Source organism: Lagenorhynchus albirostris, chromosome 10 (genome assembly GCF_949774975.1).
Source record: "Lagenorhynchus albirostris chromosome 10, mLagAlb1.1, whole genome shotgun sequence".
NCBI classification, from domain to species: domain Eukaryota; kingdom Metazoa; phylum Chordata; class Mammalia; order Artiodactyla; family Delphinidae; genus Lagenorhynchus; species Lagenorhynchus albirostris.
Window position 1 is genome coordinate 71744249 of NC_083104.1, and position 23483 is coordinate 71767731.

General features: G+C 43.6%; 3 protein-coding genes and 1 long non-coding RNA gene across 5 annotated transcripts in view; 2 read left to right on the forward strand and 2 right to left on the reverse strand.

The window, feature by feature from the left end:
- Window positions 1–16835, reverse strand: part of TRERF1 (transcriptional regulating factor 1) — a 572147-nt gene extending 555312 nt beyond the window's left edge. For both annotated transcript variants that reach the window (XM_060162908.1, XM_060162912.1), the window contains exon 1: window positions 15548–16835. The gene's annotated coding sequence lies outside the window, so the exon portion shown is untranslated. The remainder of the gene's footprint in view (window positions 1–15547) is intronic.
- RPL7L1 (ribosomal protein L7 like 1) lies at window positions 4854–9905 on the forward strand. The gene is made up of 7 exons (XM_060162904.1): window positions 4854–5120; window positions 5730–5838; window positions 6510–6673; window positions 7793–7930; window positions 8602–8711; window positions 8845–9059; window positions 9482–9905. The coding sequence occupies exons 1-6, from the start codon at window positions 5080–5082 to the stop codon at window positions 9051–9053; spliced, it is 771 nt and encodes a 256-aa protein (XP_060018887.1). The 5' UTR covers window positions 4854–5079; the 3' UTR covers window positions 9054–9059; window positions 9482–9905.
- On the reverse strand, window positions 9399–13538 carry LOC132527339 (uncharacterized). Its single transcript, XR_009542952.1, has 2 exons — window positions 13400–13538; window positions 9399–10361 (listed from the first exon to the last, which is right to left on the reverse strand). It is a non-coding gene; the product is annotated as an uncharacterized LOC132527339 (long non-coding RNA).
- A 788-nt stretch (window positions 16836–17623) lies between the features above and the next one.
- On the forward strand, window positions 17624–22598 carry LOC132527901 (mitotic checkpoint serine/threonine-protein kinase BUB1 beta-like). The gene is made up of 2 exons (XM_060163923.1): window positions 17624–17654; window positions 21421–22598. Exons 1-2 carry the CDS (start codon window positions 17624–17626, stop codon window positions 22596–22598), a joined length of 1209 nt encoding a protein of 402 aa, XP_060019906.1.
- Window positions 22599–23483: the final 885 nt, after the last annotated feature.

A 23483-nucleotide genomic window follows, 5' to 3' on the forward strand; every position in this document is an offset into this window, starting at 1 on the left:
GTTAGAAGGATCATCTGACCGCTCAATCGGGATCAGAGTCTGTGTGTTCCGCAGAGGCACGCCCAGAGGAAAGACCAGGCACCTTCTCCTAGGATGGTTAAAGCCCTCAGGCCTGTGTACAGGAGGCCATGTCCCAGGAGAGGGGCCCTAGCACTGCCTGGTGTGGAGAGAGTAGCCAGGGTTTTACTGGGGGGAAAGGAATGGGAAAAGAAAGAAACTCCAGTGTCTGGGGGCACTGAAACAGCATTGCTCAGGCAGGACTCGAGCTCTGCTGTGCTCAGGAGGGCTGAGCCCTGGATCTGGGCTCTGGCTCTGCTTCAGCCTTTGTGCTCTGAGACGGAGGATTCCTGGGTGTCTGGCATTAAGCACTGAACTATTGAGCAGTTTACAGGCGCTGTGCTAGACACTAGGAGTCTACAGATCATTCAGGTATGATTTCTACTCTCAGCTCAGTCTAGAGAGGAAACAAGCACATAACTAACTACATTTCAAGAGAGAAGAAACTGGGGCTAAAATTCTTCCAGATTGCCAGTTGGTAGAGAGCTGTGACCTCTATTCCTGTGCCCCGCTTAGTTCCATGGTTCTTAGTGAAACTTCCTGAGGTACGTTTGAGAAAAAAAGTATGACACTTTTCACAGGAATGAAGATAGAGGAATTTTATAGTGTTAACTACGTGGAGAAAACTGGTTCAGCGGACACACAAATTGTAGAAGCACATTTGCAGTAATAAAGTGGATTCTGTATTGTAAACAGCCTGTATGTACACCGCTGCAGGTAAAAGGCCTGTATGAGTCCCTCATCTATATTCCTTTTAGGCATGTGCTGGAGCCTGGCCTTTGAAAACACTTTCAAAGGTGAGATCCTTAGGGAAAAATCGTGTCTGTGAAGGTCAAGGAAAGCAGTACAATGGGGGGTGGGAGGCGGGCGGGTGCAGAAGGTGCCTTTGGCAGCAGAATCTGGAAACAGGTCCCAGGACTTCACCTAACCCATCATCAGACACCTTTGTGCAAGTTACTCTCAGCCTCAGCTTCCTTGCAGATAAACTAGGAAGACTTGTCCCGACCCTCTACTTCTTAGGGTGTAAAATGAAGTCTTACTGAAGAAGTGTGGAAGGTAGGAAAAGCTAATGTTCCATTATCCCCGAAATAATTGAGAAGAGGTTTGGGTTTTTTCCATTTTGCATTTATTCTTACCTACTGCACACTGTCTCCTTCCTACCCTAGCTCTCCTGTGTCTACCCTCGACCCTCAGAAGGCTGCTGCCCTCCAGCTGTTCTCTCCTTTTCCTTCTCACTTTTGCTCCCTTTGCTCGTTTTGCATCAGGATCAAAAGCTGTTGTCCATGTTGTCTTCCCTGACTCCAGGCTCATCTGGCTGCTCTTCCCACTTGCCTCCTGGTAACCCACATCACTCTCTGAGGAAGCAACAAGGAAAACTTGAGGCAAAACGAAGTCAACTGCAAGAAGGGTCATAATCCAAGAAAGAGGTTTGGGGCAGATGGGAAATTGCAAATTGAGCCCCCTTTTCGGTGTGTGGGGTGTGGTGGTTTTGCCTTACCGAGAAGGCATGGATTCCAAATAATCCCCAAATGCAGACAATACTGAAATAACTTATTGTGGGATATGTTAGGAAAGGGATCCTGGAGTCAATTCAAAGAACCACAAAATGTTGGTCCTGAAAGGAGTCTTTAAAAAAAAAAGTATAGTCAAGTGGTTTCTAAAACAGGCAAATCACAAGAACCTAATTACCCAGAGAACGCTTTCTTAAACTAATACGTAAGTGATAAACAAAGGCAAAGCACAACTGTAAGTCTTCCTCCCATTCCAGGACCCACTCCCATTTCCCAAAAATAACCCCCATCAACTCTTTCTTGTACATCCTTCCAAAACTGTTATATACAAGTACATCTATAGCCAAGAAACAAAAACAACAAAACAACTGGGAACCACTCTCTTAACACCCTATTCTCTTCTGTATCTTGCGTTTTCAAATGTAACCAAATATCTGCAGTTTTATAGTCAGGATTCTTTGGTTTTAAGCATCAGAGACCAGTCTGCTTGGTTAACCAGCATAAAGGAGTTTTATAGGAAGGATAAAAATTAAAGGGAAGATTGAAGAACTTAAAGGCTTGAGAGAGACTTCCCTGGTGGTCCAGTGGGTAAGAGTCCAAGCTCCCAATGCAGGGTACCCGGGTTTGATCCCTGGTTGGGGAACTAGATCCTGCATGCATGCTGCAACTAAAGATCCCACATGCCACAACAAAGATCCTGCGTGCCACATCTAAGACCCAGCACAGCCTAAATAAATAAATATTAAAAAAAAAAAAGGGCTTGAGAAAGATAGGAATAAGAAAACTCCAAGAGGTCTTAGTAGGTGGAAATCCTTAAAAGTCTCCTCCTTTGGGCTTCCCTGGTGGCGCAGTAGTTGAGGGTCCGCCTGCCGATGCAGGGGACACGGGTTCGTGCCCCAGTCCGGGAAGATCCCACGTGCCACGGAGCTGCTGGGCCCGTGAGACATGGCCGCTGAGCCTGCGCGTCTGGAGCCTGTGCTCTGCAACGGGAGAGGCCACAACAGTGAGAGGCCCGCATACCGCAAAAAAAAAAAAAAAAAACCGGTCTCCTCCTCTTCTTCCAACATCACTCTGCTGAAGATTCAAAACCTGGAAGAGAGGGTCTTATGGAGAAGTGGGAGGAGTTGAAAAGATTTTCCAAAGACCCCCTTCATTTTATGTACTGGGAGAGCAAGTGTGTTTGGATTAGATACCCCACCCTCCAAAGACTATTCAATGAGGGAGCGATCAGTCCAAAAGAGAAATAGATGGATGTCGGTGGGCAAAAAAATAAAAAATACTCCCCATCGAGATTTCGGGACACAAAGACCTACCTCACTCCGTATAATTGCATGGTCTTCCATACATTTTTTAACTATTCCCTAATGATGGACAACTGAAATGGTCAAGAAAAAAGAGAACAGAGGCCTATGAGGACAGGCTAAAAAGAATAAGATTCTTCAGGCTGTAAATGGCCCTGCCCCATTCTCATTCAGGAATGTCAGTTAAAAATCTCATGTCTTGCCCAGGGCCCAGGGCATATGCTCAATGATCAGTAAGCATGTTTTCAGTTAGTGAACATGTTTGGGTTCAGGAGGACTCTGTCTCTTTTTTCTTTGGATCAGTCTGGTGGAACGATGGCTTCCACACTGAGAATAAGTGCTCTTCTAGCACCATCTGCTGGCACTGGAAAGCCTTTCCTGAATCCCCGCCTCCGAGTCTTTCATCCAGGAGTATTGTATTGTTAATACCTCTGAAATACCTTCAGTAGCACAGAACCTACCTTTTATCTGTAGACAGGGAAGTTACAAAATGTTTACTTTTTTTGTTTCTTGTTTACTATTTAATGGACACTTTACAGTTTACCAACCTTTCTGTTTTTGCCTTTCCACAAAGTAAGACACATGGTGAGGTGCTGAAAGAGCGAGTAAAAATGAGGCTCACGCCATAGCCTGTGACTCTGAAGACTATGTAGACCTTTGACGTTTATTCATCAGCTACTGCGCTCTGCGCAAGGTACTGTCTTTCTGGTTGAACTAATTACATAGCACATACCAATACGATGCCTTGCGCTTAAGATGGTTAACAAGCCCCTGCAGGTGCCCATTGTTGTCAGAGGTGCTGTAGAAGATTCAGAGAAGTATGTGACAACTTCTCAGCCTCCAGAGAAGCCAGTCTAATCAGGAAAAACAAGCCAAACAATACAGGATAAAGTCTGTGGATATGCCTGTAAGCACTGTCAAAATATGACATTGCCTTAGACCTTAAGAGAAATATACATACTGTGCTAGACATTTGGCAATGCCTGGAAACAGTTTTGTTGTCACCACTGGGGTGGGGATGCTACTGGCATGCAGTGGGTAGAAGCTTGGGATGCTGCTAAACATCCTACAATGCACAGGACAGCCTCCGTTACAAAGAATTGTCTCGCCCCAAATGCCAATAGTGCCGAGACTGAAAAACCTGTGCTAGACTCTTAGGATCAGTGATGAGCAAGGCAGGCATGATCTCTGCTCTCCTAGTATCATGGCGAAGAAATGTTAAAAATATAACAACTTGCTGAAGGAATTCAGAAGGATAGAGCCTACTCAAGAACTCTGCTGGTCACAGACGTGAAGTATCCCCATCACTTTGAAGCATGTTTAAAGTGCAGAATAGCGACCCCCGCCCCCTCCTGAATAAAAAAGGTGCGTTTTAACAAGATCCTCGGGTTACTCCTATGCACATTAATGCTTGAGACGCGCCTGCTCTAGAGGTTTCAGAAAAACACAGGAAGGGACTTTTCATTGTTTTATGAAGACCGGGAAAGAAGGAAGCATATGGCAGGTGGTTAAGAACTATATGAGGGAAGGTCCTGACTTGGTAAGTTGGAATTTCTAGTTTTCGGTTCAATAATAATTAACAAAGTGTTAACTGCTTACTGCCAGACTTTGTGCTAAACGCTTTATATGGAGTAGCTCATATAACTCGCCTAAGGCTATAGCAAGATCCATCATTATGTCAATTTAATGGGTAAAGGAAACTAAGGGACAGAGGGATTAAAGAACTTGCTCAGGGACCCACTGACGGAGCCAGGCCGACAGAATCAGAGTTGCCTTTTTTCCACCGTCCTAGGTAGTCCATACACAGCTCCACCCACACGTGAGAGGCAAAACCATAGCCCCAGCTCTCCCCACCCAGGAAAGGAAACGTGCAGCCCAGCGAGCGGAAATTGGAGGAGCAGCTCCCACCCCCACCGGAGGTCGGTGCATTGTGGGAAGCGTTTCGTTGTTTGTTTACACTGTGGCCTCCAGCATTATGAGAGTACAGCTGGAATAAAAAAGGCTGTGTTTTGAAGATAACACGGCTCTAAAAAGCTTCGAAGCGGTGCGAAGGAAGCTTTGTGCAACTTTTGGCGGGAATCGGGATTAGCAAAACCTCAGCTGTTCACTGCCGCTAAAACGGCCCGGACCGCCCCTCCATGGGCTAGAGTAGACGTCTCTATGGTCGAGTAAACAGAAGTTTCTCTCTTCCCCACGCGGTGGGGCTGCGCATGAGCAATAGCCGCAGAGTTGGAAAGATGGCGGAGGAAGAGTAAGTTTTGGGGGCTGTGAGCCGCTGGCTTGGCGTCTCGAGCATCCGGTGCCATCCACAGTGTTTATTTCTCGGTGGCGGAAAATAAGGATAATTGTGGACTGAAGGGAGAGAATAGGAAAGGTTCCAGATTACAGAGGGAGGAGTAAGGAGCCGTAGGGGTTGGGTGGGTGGGCGGGCGGAGAGGGCTGCAGTCGAGTTCGGGTTACCTCAAGGGGAGAGGATTGACTTTTAGGCAGCGGGGCTGGAGAGTGGGTTACTCCAGCCTGGCTTAAGTGTTACCCCTACAGATGGGTCTGCACCCGTCCCAGCCCCACGGGGCCGAATCTCATCGCTGATGGTGTCTGTAAAGCTGTGGCACTAAAAGCTCTGTTGACGTATATGAGGACCAGTGGTTAAGGGGTTCATGACTTTTTAAAAGGTTTTGGAGACGAGGGAATGTGAGAGGTCCATTTTGAAGACTGGCGCCAGAAACCACAGATTTAAGAGGCGCCTCAGTCCTTAGTAATTTGAAGACAGTAATGTTTCCCGAAGCCCAGGATATGTTTCGGAAATCCACTGAAGATTTGTTTACTTAATACTATCGTTTGTCTCCATTTTCTGTGTCAGGCCAAGAAAAAAGATCCCTTTGGTTCCAGAAAATCTCCTGAAAAAGAGGAAGGCTTATCAGGCCCTGAAAGCCACCCAGGCAAAGCAGGCGCTTTTGCAAAGGAAGGAGGTAATGGTGGAGAACCACGTGGAGGGAATTAGAATTTGTATTTGATGAGTTTTATCCAGCATATGTTGAACTAGATTTGGTACTGACAGTCTCTTCTCCCATCGGTTGGATTATGCAAGGTATAGGATTCTTGTCTTTGCTTAGCAAATATGTATCACTTTCAGCGAACAAAATACTGGCATAAAGTTGTTAAGGAAAAAGTGAATGGAGAGTTCCAGGTTCATACCAAGTGACTTGAGAGACCAAACATGCTTGTGTACCTGAAAGAAAACTTTTTTAATATACCAAACGATTTTTGCTATTTGCTAAATGTTTTTGGAGAAATACGTATTTTGGAGGCAGGTAACAAAAGAAGTGTGAGCTTTATGATGCCTAACATAGTGTTAGGTTCCATAAACACTTGCTGGTAAACATTGGCTGACAGCACGTAAATTAATTGGGTTTTTGTTTATTTAGCAGGGACTTTTCCCAATAAGTTCCCAAGTTTTCTCAACATCACCTTCACTCGGGTATTTTGGTTTTCCCACTATATAGGAATAGAGAATGTTTGTCTGCGCCCCTTTCCAGAACATAGGGGGAAATAAGCTTTATCAGTAGTGACTAATGAATTACTGTTGTGGAAGTAAAGATGACCAGAGGCATAAAACGGTGATGGTTTGCCTTCTCTGTAGCAGAGGAAAGGAAAAGAGATCAAGTTTAAGCGACTAGAATGGTTCCTACACGATTCCTGGCGGCAACTACGTGACAAGGTGCGACTCAGACGACTAGAAGTGAAACCTCATGGCTTGGAAGTGCCAGATAAACATTCCTTGGCCTTTGTTTTACGCATCGAAAGGTAGGGAACTTGCTGGATTTCATGAGGCTGGGGCAAACTATTGGTTCAGCTTTAGGCCCTTTTTAGAGACATGAGATAGTAGGCCTTAAGCCATTAATGCAAGTTATGCTAGGAATGCAGGGTTGAGCAAAACATAGATTTTTGTCTTCAAGATTAGGGAGACTGAGCTTAAGCAAACAGACATGAGAATACACTGACTGCTTTGAGGGTAAACTGCTGGATGTGGGGACAAGGGGCCCTCGGTGTGGTGTGTCATGGTTTGGGACACTGGGAAGCAGGAACTTAAAGGTGAGACCTACAAACATGAAAGGGTTGGGAGAAGGCTTTCCAGGCACAGATGGAAAAAGTCCTGAAGTGGGGGATCAAGGCATCTTCTAGGAACTGAACCAGGGTCGAGTGGATGGAGCATGTTCAGTGCTGGGGAGAGTACAGAAAGCTTTTTCCACGTTTAGTGATACCTTACCTATTCCTATCAGCACATACAGCTCTGCCTCTGTTTCCCTACCCAGTCACCCGTGGGTTTTAAATATGTATGAGTCTCCTACCACTGCCATAATCTCTTTCCTGGACTATCACATCAGCTTTCTAGCTGGGTTTCCTGAACTCTGGTGTCATGCGCTATTTTGTTTTATATGCTCCCTCAGTGATGGCCAAACAAATCTGATCATGTCTCCTTTATTTAAAATCTTCCATAGTTTGGTTTTTTCTGGGGTTTTTTTTTTTTTTTTTTGGCCCTGCTGTGTGGTTTGTAGGATCTTAGTTCCCTGACCAGGACTGAACCCAGACCCTCGGCAGTGAGAGCTTGGAGTCCTAACCACTGGACCACCAGGGAAGTCCTTAAAATCTTCCATAGCTTTTAATGCTCACAGAAGCAAGCCTGGCTTCCTTAGCTTGATGTGTTCAACCCCACACACACACAAATTCAGGGATCATTTCTGTTCCCTTAGCACCTCAGGTATTGCTCCACATAGCATGGAAATGACCTGTTTACATAGCTGCTTCCCATTCAGTTGCACTTTGTAAGTCAGTCTGTGTCCTACCCTCTGGGTGCCCAGTAGTGGCAGACATTTCATGGGTGCTTGCTGGACAGAGCCTGACTTGCTCTGGTGTTCATTTCAGGATTAATGGGGTGAGTTTACTGGTGCAGAGGACCATCGCAAGACTTCGCCTGAGTAAGATTTTCAGTGGTGTCTTTATGCAAGTAACTCCTCGGACCATAAAAACGCTTCGTATAGTGGAACCTTATGTGACCTGGGGGTGAGTATGGATTTTTGTGTGAATTCACATGTTTGAGAAGGTTGAGAACATTGGGAGGCACAGGGTACTGTCCTCCAGTGCTCATGTTGCCATGTCCAGGGGACGTTTTGCTGCGACCACAGTCACCAGGAATCAGCTGCCAGCCTTGAGAGTCTCAGAACACGGGGCGGGTAGAGCGGGGGTTCCCAGAGCGGCTGACAATGGTCTGAACAGGGCTGTGGCAGGGCTTGGTCAGCTGTAGGCTAAGGCTGAGTAAGACGAGTAGAGGACAGATTAATTCTTGGAATCTTGAAGCAGAGCTAGGTAGTATTCCTTCAAACAGTAAAACCCAAAAAAGCCTTGGATTTCATTTCAAACTCTTGAATAGGGTCACTTAAGGCCAAAGTCCTAGACGATAAGCCAGGACGTATTTTTGCCTGGAAACTAAATCTTTATTTGGTGAGCGTTTGTATGCATAAATTTTAATTTCTAATTACATAGGGCCGCTTGGGTTTTTCACCTCCTTCAGGTGAATTTCCAGGCATCCCAGCTGCAGCATGTTGCAGGACACGTTGGGGAGGGGGGTTGGTAGAATCCTTAGCCAGGCTGCTGGACTGTGTGGCCAGTTAATACAGTGCGCCTGGTGGCTGTGGGGAGGTGGCTGAGGTTGTATTTTACTCTGCCACACATAGATTTCCAAATTTGAAGTCAGTTCGGGAACTCATCTTGAAACGTGGACAAGCCAAGGTCAAGAATAAAATCATCCCTTTGACAGACAACACGGTGATTGAGGAGCACCTGGGTAAGTGAACACCTTAGGAGTCGGAGCAGAAAGAGTCCCAAGAACCTGCCAGAGTGCCGAGCTCTGGCATATAAGAGCCTCACTCTGTGTGCTGGGAAAATGAATAAAGGAATCTGAACTTTATGTTTCTTAGGGAAGTTTGGTGTCATTTGCTTGGAAGACCTCATTCACGAAATTGCCTTTCCGGGGAAGAATTTTCAGGTGATCTCAGGATTCTTGCGCCCTTTCCAACTCTCAGTAGCCCGTCACGCTACCAAGAATAGAGTGGGCTTCCTCAAGGAAGTGGGCTCACCTGGCTATCGAGGTGAACGCATCAATCAGCTCATCCGGCAGCTGAACTAAACCCAGGTAAGGCAGGGCTGAAAACTGCCCTTGGGCTGACTTTGGATGGGCTATGCCTTGCCTCTTAAAAGATCTTTTTGCATTTACGAATGTATGAGAATAACTCGGGGTAGGGGGGCTGGTATTCCCAAGTCTAATGGATGGAGATACTTGGAAGAGTGAATGCCTGGCTAGGGCATGGGGTTTTGTGTACCCCAAGAGTTACAGGATAGAAAACACTGACTAACCAGAAAACCTTCTGTGTTGCTGTGGTCATTTAGCTGGAGGTAGAGAGAGAATAATATTGAAAACTAATTTCAAAAAGGACCTGAAGATCTAAATCATCACTTGTTGAAGGAATGTTAATTCTTTGAAATTGCTCTTTATTGTGATTACTCTTAGGTGCCAAGTTGCATTTGAATTAATGAAATTGTGTTTTTCTTCCTCAGCACATCTGAAAGCACAGTGCATTGGAAGCATGTGTTTTTGTTTTATGGAATTGTTACCCAGTATCTTCAAGCAAGATTATTTTCTGCTGTATCTTCAGAAACTGGAGGGGAAGGGTCAGGGAAAAGATGGTGATGTTCAGGGCAGGCACTTTTCATCCCACTTCAGTTCCAAGAAAAAGTTCCTGTGTGTTTTCTGCGAAGACCGCCATCCACCTCAAACCAGCAAAGGACTTGTGCCATGGAGGAGGGAGTCCTGTTTTATCACACCTATCCTGGGATTTAATGTTGGTGAACGAACAAATACCCACATATGAATACAAGACAGCAGTGGACCAGGCCCAGGGGCATATTGAACCTGGGGTATCCAAGGGCCTTGTTTTAGAAAGAACTTGAAATACAATTAGAAAGAAGCGCACAAAAACAATGCCCTGTTGTCTGCTGTGAGTCTGTGTTCTAACTTCCGTGACGGCTTAGTGAGCTCTCCGACTGGCTGGCTCTGGGTGTATCTGGTAGCTTCCTTATTATCATCTTTGCAGCTGGCTTAGTGCTTTTCTCTAGCTCAGGATTTTAACCGACTCTTGGATCTATGCGAAGGGAAGGACCCTTTCCCCAGGAAAACAAACATGCATACACTCCAGTTTTTTTCTTGGAAGTTTAGGGTGTTGGTAGATCTTTCTCGGACCCAGGCATCTTATGTGAAGAAGTCCTGCTCTACCAGGATTGGTCACGTGGGCTTTGACCTTGCTAGTGTCCTCTGGTTCTGTGCCCTGTGGAAGACCAAGGCTTACCAAGGTGGCTTTTTTCCCTTCAAGCCAGTGGGTGTTTCCTATTAAGAACATGGTGGTAGATTGCTGAGCCCCTGTGCCTTTAATCAGTTGATCTAAAAAAGAAACAAAATTTTATTCGAGCCAAATTTGAGGATTATAACCCAGGAAGAGCATCTCACAAAGCCCTGAGAACTGTTCTGCCCATTAGAAGTCAAGACACAGTTGTATAAGCTTTTTGAGACAGAGGAGGGTTGTACATCAAATGACATATAATTGACAATTTACATAATCCAGACTTGAGCACCATGTGACCCCTTATCAAGAAGGAATTTTACCCTTAAGGAATTGTTGTCTTAGGAGAACGTTTCTCTTTATGGTTGAGTGGAAATTTCTGCTGATGGGGAAGGTTTGGTCAATGCATAACGCAGATAACACAGCACACAGTGGTGGGAGAGAGGAGGCCAAAGGGCACAGATTTTTTGTTTAAATTTTTCTTGTCTTGCCATAAAATGTGTATCTTACAGTTTGCCCCTGTTGATCATTAATCTTTTGACAGAAAGCATTAGGTGACCAAATGTTTGGTCCCTCAAAGCTAGGGGGCTGCTTGCCCGCCTCAGTGTCTATCATGTCCCTTGATGCCGGCTCCTAGTAGCCCGGTTCTCTCTTTTAGAGGGTTATACTGGCAGAATATTTGTCAAGGATTGACAGCCAATTCCAAGTTGTCCAAAAAGGTACTTAAGCCAGTTTTCCTTGCATGTACATTGTGTATGTCCATAATTTTATAGAAAACTATAGATGTGACCTATAGTTCCAAGTCATTAAAACATCATTATCTTAGTAGGAGCAAATGACACAGTGTGAAAGGCAAGAAACTATCACCTTGTAAGTTCCACAAACTCATTTAAATTGGTAGGAGGAGGAACAATGTTATTAGCAAAAGTTCAAGCCAAAATTCTGGACCAAACCATTTTCGTAGTATCAATACTTCCTCTAAACTGGGAGAGAGGGTTGTTCAGAGCAAAAGTTTGACTCCTCATGGGTCATGAGGTGAATTAAATATCACGGCCAAATGGTAGTACCGTTGGAAAACTGATAGAAACCAGTGTGCCTGCGCTAAAGGCAGACTGACAGCTTGGCAGGAACTATTTCCAAGGCTGCCTGTAAGTAAGTGACCAAGGGAAACCAATTGTGAATCTCCCTACTGGGGACAGCCAAGGTCATAAACTTGTTCCATAAATCCACTGGTTCCCATTAGGAGCTACCTGATACTCAACATCTAATATAAAGGATTATTTATGGCCAGAACAGGCAGCATTAATTAGCTGGTCAAAGGGGGTCTCACTGGGCTTCCTGGTGATGCAATGGTTAATCTACCTGCCAGGGCTTCTCTGGTGGTGCAGTGGTTAAGAATCCGCCTGCCAATACTGGGGACTCGGGCTCGAGCCCTGGTCCAGGAAGATCCCACATGCCATGGAGCAACTAAGCCCATGCATCACAACTACTGAGCCTGTGCTCTAGAGCCCGTGCTCTGCAACAAGAGAAGCCATCGCAATGAGAAGCCGGCGCACCGCTCTAGCTGTGGCACTCGCCACAGCTAGAGAACGCCCGCGTGTAGCAACGAAGACCCAACGCAGCCAAAAATAAGTAAATGTATTAAAAAGAACAAAAGCGAGTTTCAGTTCATTCAGGAGAGGCCTGATATGGTCCCTTCCAACACGGCTGCAAGGAGTCTTTTTTTTTTTTTTTTTTTTGCGGTACGCGGGCCTCACTGTTGTGGCCTCTCCCGTTGCGGAGCACAGGCTCCCAACAAGCAGGCTCAGCAGCCACGGTCACGGGCCCAGCCGCTCCGTGGCATGTGGGATCTTCCCAGACCGGGGCACGAACCCGTGTCCCCTGCATTGGCAGGCGGACTCTCAACCACTGCGCCACCAGGGAAGCCCAAGGAGTCCTTTACCTGATGCCTTTTCCAATATGAATAATGTCCTGGTTGCAGGTCACGGTGGATCTGATCTTCATCCAAAGTTAGAGTACTGTGATAGCCTTCAGAAACAGTGTCCTTTTAATTAAACTTTGCAAGGAGCTATCTGAGAAGTGAGTCTTAGCCAGTAAATGCCTGAATTAACAAAACTAGAATATTCACTGAAACATAATCTTTTTCTTTCTAAAGTTAACCTCATTTCTACCAAATATCTGGTTAACTGACCATATAGCTAGCTATAAATGACAAAAGACTTTAAGAGTCAAGGTTAAAGAACTTGATTACAATGCAATTGAAAAGAAACTTGGTTACTGCTGTGACATACACTAAAATTATGACTGATATCACTTACCAGGACATACCACAATTTTGGGAGTTCCACTTAATTTCTAGAATGTATATATTAATAATGTTTACACATATGACATAAACTAAAGTTTTATCACCATCTATTTAACTGCTCCCCATTTAACATACCAAATACTCCTCTCTCTGAGATGGAGAGAAAACAAATATTTTGAGGTGCTCCAGGGACCCTTTGGAAAACCTCAAAGTTAGAGGTCAAATGACCTTCATTTAGTATTTGATCTTAGGAAAGTTTGTCAAAAATATCAAAAAGTTATGGGCTTCCCTGGTGGCGCAGTGGTTGAGAGTCCGCCTGCCGATGCTGGGGACACGGGTTTGTGCCCCGGTCTGGGAGGATCCCACATGCCGCGGAGCGGCTGGGCCCGTGAGCCATGGCTGCTAAGCCTGCGCGTCCGGAGCCTGTGCTCTGCAACGGGAGAGGCCACAACAGTGAGAGGCCCGCGTACCGAAAAAAAAAAAGTTTTAAAACACTTAGTCAAATAGAATCACAGGTCACTGTGAAACAATACCAATTCACTTAACCAGCGTGACGATAAAAGTTCTCAATAGCAGGGAATTTCCTGGTGGTTCAGTGATTAAGACTCAGTGCGCACACTGCCAGGGCCCCAGGTTCGATCCCTGGTCGGGGAACTAAAATCCCATGAGCCAAAAGCATGGCCAAAAAAATAAAAAACTTAAAATATCTCAATGGCAAATACAGATCACTTAAACACAAAGAAACTCACAATGTATTACCAAAAGCAGTTCAATATTTTAAGAAAACTTTGTCCTCTTAGAGGACCAAATTCAGGTTTTATACTACTTTACCTTTAAAACATTTCCTTGGGCTTCCCTGGTGGCGCAGTGGTTGAGAGTCCGCCTGCCGATGCAGGGGACACAGGTTCGTGCCCCGGTCCGGGAAGATCCCACGTGCTGTGGAGCGGCTGGGCCCGTGAGCCATGGCCGCCGAGCCATGGCTGCTGAGCCATGGCCGCTGAGCCTGTGCTCCGCAACGGGAGAGGCCACAACAGTGAGAGGCCCACGTACCGCAAAAAAAAAAAAATTTCCTTAATTAAGTTCAATCTTATCTCAGCCAATTTTGACCATGCACAAAACTCTCAGTGTTCCTTTTCCACAAACTTTCCACAACTTTCTGTATCTATTCAGAAACAACCAGCTCTAGGACAAAACCTTTTTTTTTTTTAAAACCTTTTTTCCTTTAACAAAATGCATTTTCAATCCTCATACCTTCTTTGCTGAAAACACACATCCTACTTCCTTGCATACTGAAATGTTTCCCTTATAATTCTTAACCTTAAAACCTTAATTTTTCTCTGGAATTCCCTGGTGGTCCAGTGGTTAGGACTCCAAGCTTCCACTGCAGGGGGCACGAGTTCGATCCTGGTCAGGGAACTAGATCCTGCATGCCGCACATGGCGCAGCCAAAATAAATAAATAAAAATGGTGTTTGTCATATCAGCATTTCCTGATTGACAAACTTATGCTTATGGTTTAGTTTTCCTCTTCTAAGAACGTAGACCTCCCCAGCAATTAATGTTCCAGAATTTTATCCTGCTTGAAATGACCCTGATAGTGAATGAATTCTCATAATTTACCTGGGTTTAGTTTCAAGTTACCAAAATCTGCAGATACTAACCTTTTTTTTTCTGGCTGCACCATGTGGCTTGCTGGATCTTAGTTCCCTGAGCAGGGATTGAACCTGGGCCTCTGGCAGTGAGAGCACAGAGTCCTAACCACTGGACCACCAGGGAATTCCCTGGTTCGACTTCTTTTAGGTGGCTCAGTTTCTCCCAATGACAGCCTAAAACCATCTTGGGTGCTCGGAACACTAGGTGATCAGCCTCTGTCACGTCGCCTGGATGAGCAGTACTTACTTAATGACTGTAATGGGGTTTCCCTATGGGACCGCTACACATCATGAAAATTGATCCTCAGACACTTCCCAGAGATCCTCAGTCATCTGAGGATGGCTTGTGGCTGGAAGGAGCAAAATGTCCCTTTATTCTTTGGCGCTGAATAATTCAGTCTCTGATTTCACTAGCAAAAGTTTTGTTCAGACCATATATCAACTCTTTTTTTTTTTTTAAGCCAAATTTAACAAAACCCCAGCCACATGTTTCCCTGGGCCTCTTGCCCAGACGCCCTAGGTGCCTAGGAAATGCACCGGTGCCCCTTAAGACTCTAAGTCTTAAGTGAAAACCAGCTCAAATAAAACTTTTAGGATCAACACCCAAACAATGAGATCCAAATATCAGGAGAACCCACCAAAAACACCTGGGGAGTGCTGAGAAGCAGGTGGGGCTCAATGGGCCCACGCTGGCACCAAGCACTTGTTCTGCATAGACTCCCGGTGGCCTCTGGCAGGAGTCTCTGATATCCTGCTGACTACACCAAGCATATGTCGATGAAAAATTTTAATCAGTCGATCTAAAAAAGAAATGGAAAATTTTATTCGAGCCAAATTTGAGGATTATAACCCAGGAAGAGCATCTCACAAAGCCCTGAGAATTGTTCCGCCGATTAGAAGTCAAGATACAGTTATATATGCTTTTTGAGACAGAGGAGGGCTGTACATCAAATGACATATTATTGACAATTTACATAATCCACATCTGAGCACCATGTGACCCCTTATCAAGAAGGAATGTTACCTTTAAGGAACTGTCTTAGGAGAATGTTGCTCTTTATGGTTGAGTAGAAATTTCCGCCGATGGTAAAGGTTTGGTCAATGCATAATACAAGATACACAATGCACAGTGGTGGGAGAGAGGAGGCCAAAAGGCAGAGAAGATTTTTTGTTTAAATTTTTCTTCTCTTTCCATAAAATATGAATTTTATTTCACAGTTAACTGGCTCAAGAGTGAACCTGCCAGGATGAGATGTTATAGATGTTACTCTTATACTGTAAAGCACTGTGAAGTCAGATTACTTTAAAATGATGTATCAAAAAGTCACGGGAGGGCTTCCCTGGTGGTGCAGTGGTTGAGAGTCCGCCTGCCGATGCAGGGGACACAGGTTTGTGCCCCGGTCTGGGAAGATCCCACATGCCGCGGAGCGGCTGGGCCCGTGAGCCACGGCCGCTGAGCCTGCGCGTCCAGAGCCTGTGCTCCGCAACGGGAGAGGCCACAGCAGTGAGAGGCCCGCGAACCGCAAAAAAAAAAAAAAAAGTCACGGGAAAAGAGCAGTTGAGTGTGGAAGCCCCAGGGTTTATATCCCAGATCTGTTGTATACTAAATATGGAAATGTTTCCACTCTTGCCTATAAAATGAGGCTAATATAGCCTAGCCTGTCTGCCTCCCATGGTTAAGAGTATTAAGCAAAACAACAGTTTTTAACTTAGAAATCTATGTAAAGGAAGTTTTAAAAATTATGCTCTTCTGTATTGTGTACCATGTTATATACCATTCCCTGAACAAGTTATGGGACTATCCTTTTTTCTGGGGAAAATTAGTCCTATTAGTGTGTGCTAATGTGGGATCACGACAGTCAGCATAAATACCTGATATGTTCTAGGTGTAGGGAGAACAAAAGACCTAGTTTCAGGAAACAATAGTAGGTGCAGTGAGTCATGCGGCTGATTTAAAGAGACTGACTTTACAAGGTAGTTAAAGCTTTTCCTTGGCTCTAGAGCCTCTAGCCCCTTGCCTGACCCAGCTGGTTCTTAGAGCCTGAGGTTCTAGGGGTTGTTGTTGACTGGCTCTTTTTTATGCTTTGAGATTTCATTCGTTGTCATTCTGGGGCCAAGTTTTTTCATCAAGCCTTGTGTTTCACTGCCTATCTGGAGAATGGCTGTCTGAAATAAAAATGCCACTTGGATCCCAAATTCACTTCCACAACCACCAGAATAAGCTGAATCGGGAGATAAACACTAATTTCTACACTCCTAAGAAATCGTTCCCAGTTGGTCAGAACCGTTTAGTGTGTCCTAAGTAGCATTTTAAAAATAAAAACACATCTATGCACTGCAAGTAGTAAAGTATGAGATTTGTTTCAATTACATATAAGGACTGAAACAGGATTACATTTTTTTTTCTTTTTTTTAATTGAGGCTCACTGTCTAGAGATACAAATACAAAACAACCACAGCTGGGCTTCCCTGATGGCGCAGTGGCTAAGAATCCACCTGCCAATGCAGAGGAAACAGGTTCAAGCCCTTGCCTGGGAAGATCCCACATACCGCGGAGCAACTAAGCCCGTGTGCCACAACTACTGAGCCTGTGCTCTAGAGCCCGCGAGCCACACCTACTGAAGCCCTCGTGCCTAGAGCCCGTGCTCTACAACAAGAAGCCACTGCAATGAGAAGCCCGCGCACGGCAACAAAGAGTAGCCCCCGCTCACCGCAACTAGAGAAAGCCCACGCGCAGCAATGAAGACCCAATGCAGCCAAAAATAATAAATAAATAAATTAAAAAACCACCACCACCACCACAGTGATGCTCCAAGGAGGCTTAAGTCCAGCTGACAGGTGGTGGTGAATGCACAAAAGAGAAACAGCAGTGGCCAGTATCCAGGGTCCTAGTCTAAGCAGGACACAGTCACACCCTCCAGATCTCAGAGTTACATCGACTGAAAGATGCACAACCTAAAAGCTGAGAATTATGTTTTATTAGGTGGACTTTCTGAGCACTCAAGCCTGGGAGGCAGCTTCTCAAGACAGTTCTGAGAGGCCGCTCCAAAGAAGTAAGGGAGCAGCCCTTACAGGATATACAGGAGTTCTGCAGCAAAAACCAGGTAGTCAGAACATCAAAAGATGACTGTTAACTAAAGAAAACCAAACATCTCAAGTTAACGAATTTAACACTTTTCTATGTATGAGAAGATGCAAGAGTCTGAGCTTATTGAAATCATTTCTTTGCTATGTACCTTAGCTGTCCAGGGCCAGTATCCTGCTCTTTCCCTTCCTGAGTCCCCTCAGGGTGCGCCCTTCGGGTGGCTGCAGTGGCTGAGGGCTTGGCAGCGGCAGCCCGCTTGTCTCTCCTCGAGTTCCCTCAGGGCTCACCGTCAGGGGCGCTTGTAGTGGCTGATGGCGTGATGGCTGCAGCATCCTTTGTTGATATGGCAGGCAACATTTTTCACCCACAGTGCTTCCCCTTAGTAATAAAATTTGACCAACATTTGGGAGACATTTCATGACCAATTTTGTCCCATGGTGCTAGGAAGGCTCATTCCTAGATCAGGCAAAGATTCTGTTGATAGCCTACTTGATGTGTTAACTCTTTTTGGATTAGGCCCTGTTGATAATGTAAAATCCTCTGGATCACCTGTCTTACTAGTCTATTATGATCCAGGAAATGTTTTCCCTTGTTGCTTCTTCTCATATCTAGAATCACACTGTTATAATTATTGATCTATTTCCTCAAGATGTTTAGCCATCATTAACTTTGTTGGAGACCTGGTTACACATTGGGTAATGCAAGAGACAATCTTATAAACTAGATGGGATACGTAATAAAGCTAGTAACATTAATAAGGTCATAGTACAGCAGAGAGAAACACAAAGCATAAACAATCTGGAAACAAAGAGAACAAATTAAAACAATGATTAGTATAACTAGTTGTAATTTGGTTGTAATAAACCATCAAGTCCACAGGAGACCCAGCTGGAGAAGCCAAATTCTGTAAGGACTAGGTAGAGTGAAGAAGATAAATGATTCATCTTTGTTTATAAAGGTATACTTTATCAACTTTTTGTAGGTCATAGCATAAGAGGAAAGGTTTTTCTAGAAAACAAAGATTAAAAGCCAGGATATTACAGAAAAAGTCATAAAATTATAAATCACGTTTATCAGTTCATTCAGTCCCATGTAATTAATTTCTGATGATCTGGATGAAGTGTTCAGGTTTTCCATTAGTTTTGCAATTTGTTACCTAGTTCAGTGGTATGATCCAAAAGTTATCAGAAACTTATATTTGTCAGAAATGCTTTTTATGAATTTTCTTGAAGATTTCCATTTTATAAAAGCTTCAGAGTAAAACAATGATTGTCTATAAATGACAAGACTTAAATGGCATGGTTAAAGATCTGATTACAAGGCAACTGGCAAGAAACTTGGATATTTCTATGACATGTAACATTTTAAGATAATAACTAGAATTATGACTGATAACACTATACCAGAGCATATCAGAATTTTAGGAATTTCACATAAATTTTGGAATATCTATAACATTTATCCATGCCATATAACTAAGGCTCATCTCCAATCATTTGACAATGTTTCTCAAGTAATTTAACATACCAAATAGGCCTAATTAGTTTAATAATCCTCTCTGAGATGTCTTAGGGTCTCTTTGAAGCATCCCAGATCCCAGAGGTAACCAGAGGTCAAAAGAACTTTTGTTAGAATTTGATATTTGGGATATTTGTCAGAAATATTAACACTTGGTCAAATAGGATCACAGGTCACTGTGAAACAACACTCACTTAACCAAAGTGACAAAAAATTTCAAAAAAAAAAAAGATCACTTAAAAAAAAAAAAGATCACTTAAAGGCTCACAAAATCTGTTACCAAAAGCAGTATTTCAAGAAAACTTTATTCTCTTAAAAGAGAGAACCAAATCCAGTCTTGCACCAGTCTACTTTTTTTTTTCTTTCTTTCTTTTTTTTTTTTTTTGCAGTGCGCAGGCCTCGCACTGTTGTGACCTCTCCTGTTGCGGAGCACAGGCTCCGGACGCGCAGGCTCAGCGGCCATGGCTCACGGGGGGTCCAGCCGCTCCACGGCATGTGGGATCCTCCCGGACCGGGGCACGAACCCGTGTCCCCTGCATCGGCAGGCGGACTCTCAACCGCTGCGCCACCAGGGAAGCCCCAGTCTACTTTTAATAACAAAATCCATTTACGAAATTAAATTGAATCTAATATGAGCCTGACCATGTATAAAACTCCTTTTTCAGGGCTCCCTTTTTACAAATCTTCTACAAGTTTCTGTATTCATATTAATTTGTCCCTTATTTTTTTTAATACAGAAATAACCAGCTCTATGACAAAATCATTCTTTCCCCTTAACAAAACGTACTTCCATTCCTCATACCTTCTTTTGCTGAAAACACACATCCTACTTTCCTTGCATACTGAAATATTTCCCTTATTATCTTTAGTAGTTCTAATTACATACCACAATTTTAACTGTTAAAAACCTTAATCTCTGGGCTTCCCTGGTGGCACAGTGGTTGAGAGTCCGCCTGCCGATGCAGGGGACACGGGTTCGTGCCCCAGTCCAGGAAGATCCCACATGCCACAGAGTGGCTGGGCCTGTAAGCCATGGCCGCTGAGCCTGAGCGTCCGGAGCCTGTGCTCCGCAACGGGAGAGGCCACAACAGTGAGAGGCCCGCGTACCGCAAAAAAAAGAAACATAAAAAAACTTAATCTCAAGTACAAACCAACAAGCAGCAAGTAATTATAAGCTGTTTGTCATACCAGCATTCCCTGATTGGAGTATCCCATAACCTCTAGAAACATATAAAATAATTTCTTTCCTCAATGTGGTACAAGGTATGTTTGTAATAAACCCAGACATCTTTAGTTTTTCCTTTCCTAAGACGAATAAAGTGATTAACTTTAGACCTGTTTAGCAATTAATGTTTCAGCATTTTATCTCATTTGAAACGACCTGGACATTCAATAAATTCCCATCATTTAACTTAACTTAGCAAAACTCAAGTTACCAAAAATCTAGAGAAACTATTTTAGACAGACATACCCAAGATATAATTATTTCTAAAAGAGTTCACCTGAAAACTCCTATCTCATTTACCTTCATTTTATAACTTATGAAAATATTATCCTACCACATTAATTTGTTGCTGTTGTTGCTGTTGACAAAGTCTGTAACAGAAATAACATGAATGCTGGGCTTCCCTGGTGGCACAGTGGTTAAGAATCCACCTGCCAATGCAGAGGACACGGGTTCAAGTCCTGGTCCGGGAAGATCCCACATGCCGTGGAGCAACTAAGCCCGTGCGCCACAACTACTGAGCCTGCACTCTAGAGCCCACGAGCCACAACTAAGCCTGTGCTCTAGAGCCCACGAGCCACAACTACCAAACACCGTGCGCCTAGAGCCCGTGCTCCACAACAAGAGAAGCCACCACAATGAGAAGCCCGCACACCACCAATAAGAGTAGCCCCCACTCACCGCAACTAGAGAAGGCCCGCACACAGCAACGAAGACCCAACACAGCCAAAAAAAAAAAAAAGAGACATGAATGTATTAACCTTTAGTAAACCTAGGTACAATACAGTAAGACATGTCTATGTTAAATTAAGTCAGTGAGCTTAAGCTAGCTTTAATACCAGATGTTATACTATATATAAAACAGTTAACCAACAAGGACCTACGTATGGCACAGAGAACTATACTCAATACTTTCTTTTCCTTTATAGGAAAAAAATCTGAAAAAGAAAAAAAGTATATATATAAAACTGAACCACTTTGCTATACACCTGACACTAATACATTGTAAATCAACTATACATCAATAAAAACATATTTTTAAAAATGAAATGTTAATTTAATATTGAATATTTCTTAGATCACATAAACCTGAAATTCATTCTGACCACTTTCTTCTATGTTTAGAAATATTTAGTTTGTAACACCTTACTTTTAAGTTAATTATATAGAGCTTTTTAAATTTCAATTTTGATATTTCTAGAAGTACATACTTCTCATAATAATATCTCATAATAATGTACACACAGACACATAAACAGACAAAACTAGAGATCTCATAGCTTCACTTTAAAACTTAGTTATTGGGAGGAACTGCGCAGAAGGGGAGAGGCAGCATGTGGAAAGGAGGGCCTCTGGAGTGTGGAGTTCAGCAGTTTGGGGCCCAATTATTGAAGACAGCTGTGAAGCCACACACTCCTCTGGGTTCTCCGGATCTTCTCCCTCAGTTGCAAGCACCTCCTCCATCAAATGTCTTCAAATTCCTGAGAAACTGGAGCTCACTAGCGAGACTACAGACAGCCCTACTCAGTCACCCTGGTGTTCACAGTACCACAGACAACTGCTAAAATCCCAACCAGAGCTGAGTACCTCTGCAGAGTTTTTCGTAGAAGATAGACCAATGCCTAATTTGGAAATAGAGAAGGAAATTGAATTAGACAATGAGGATTACTGCATTAAACAAGAATACCCGTTATGCGAAGACCATAAATTATTCTGGGTGACGCCACGAAACTCTGCAGAGTTAACCATAATAAAGGTATCTTCTCAACCTGTCCCATGGGACTTTTATATCAACTTCAAGTTAAAGGAACGTTTAAATAAGGAGTGTGATAATTTGTGTCGCTGGTATCAATACCAAGATGGCTGTATCGTTTGGCACCAATATATAAACTGCTTCACCCTTCAGGATCTTCTTCAATACAGTGACTTTATGACCCATGAAATGACAGTGTTGATTATTTATAACCTCTTGACAATGGTGGAGAAACTACACAAAGCAGAAATAGTCCATGGTGACTTGAATCCAAGGAGTCTGATTCTTAGAAACAGAATCCACGATCCCTATGATTGTAATAAGAACAATCAAGCTCTGAAGATAGTGGACTTTTCCTACAGTGTTGACCTTAGGGCACAGCTAGACGTTTTTAACCTCAGCGGCTTTCAGACTGTACAGATCCTGGAAGGACAAAAGATCCTGGCTAACTGTTCTTCTCCCTATCTGTTTGGTATAGCAGATTTAGCACATTTACTATTGTTCAAGGAACACCTGCAGGTCTTCTGGGATGGGTCCCTCTGGAAACTTAGCCAAAATATTTCTGAGCTAAAAGGTGGTGAACTGTGGAATAAATTCTTTGTGCGGATTCTGAATGCCAGGGATGAGTCCACAGTGTCTGTTCTGCGGGAACTTGCGGCAGAAATGAATAGGGTGTTTGACACCACATTCCAAAGTCACCTGAACAAAGCTTTATGGAAGGTAGGGAAGTTAATCAGTCCTGGGGCTTTCCTCTTCCAGCAAGATATGCAGTCAAGTTTCTCACAGATTCCTGCCTAAAACCAATGGTTGTACTGTGGAACACTGGACCTGTATATGCTATGATTTAATATAGGTACACTACTAACACTTTTCTACTTTTTGATAGAAGTATATTTCTAGGTAACTGGCATTTTCTACTCAGCAAGGTACCTCCTCTTGGCCTTGTCTAACAAAGAACTGTTTTATTCTAAATGGATTCCGTATTAATGGGTACCTTGTTGTCATTTTTTAAACATCTTTATTGGAGTATATTTGCTTTACAATGGTGTGTTAGTTTCTGCTGTATAACAAAGTGAATCAGCTATACATACACATACATCCCCATATCTCCTCCCTCTTGCATCTCCCTCCCACTCTCCCTATCCCACCCCTCTAGGTGAACACAACCTTGTTGTCATTTAACGCATTTTTCTCAACTTTTCCCTGTGCTTTTCCCGTTTGTAATTTGTGACCTGTACCCTTAAGACCACTATGTATTTTGTAAAGAATAAAATAGTATTTGTTAAAAAAAAAATTTAGTTATTGGGAGTTCCCTGTTGGTCCAGTGGTTTAAGACTCCAAGCTTCCACTGCAAGGGACGCGGGTTTGATCCCTGGTTGCGGAATTAAGATCCCACATGCTGTGTGCGACAGCCAAAAAAAAAAAACCTTAGTTATGAATCAGTTATTACAATATAAACTTACTAGTTTATAAATAACACTTGGAATGAATTAAATTTGCTTGCTCAGATTACTAAGCCTTTACTATTTATGGAAAAGACTTAAGATTTGTATTTGTCCTTGATAAACCTTTAAGGAGGCTATGAATTAGATTTTGGCTGAGGGAGACTTTCCACCTGTTTGAGTTTAAAAAGGCCACTTTTTCCTTTTTTCCTTCCTTAGTTTCAGGTTCTTTCTGATTGAG

Bases quoted from the DNA above. Each gene is read 5' to 3' on its own strand.
- RPL7L1 (XM_060162904.1), top strand. From the start codon at position 5,080: ATGAGCAATAGCCGCAGAGTTGGAAAGATGGCGGAGGAAGA. The intron at 5,839-6,509 runs GTAATGGTGGAG...CCTTCTCTGTAG, and splicing joins CGCTTTTGCAAAGGAAGGAG to CAGAGGAAAGGAAAAGAGAT. The intron at 8,712-8,844 runs GTAAGTGAACAC...TATGTTTCTTAG, and splicing joins GGTGATTGAGGAGCACCTGG to GGAAGTTTGGTGTCATTTGC.
- LOC132527901 (XM_060163923.1), top strand. From the start codon at position 17,624: ATGGCTGCAGCATCCTTTGTTGATATGGCAG. The intron at 17,655-21,420 runs GCAACATTTTTC...GGAGTTCAGCAG, and splicing joins ATCCTTTGTTGATATGGCAG to TTTGGGGCCCAATTATTGAA.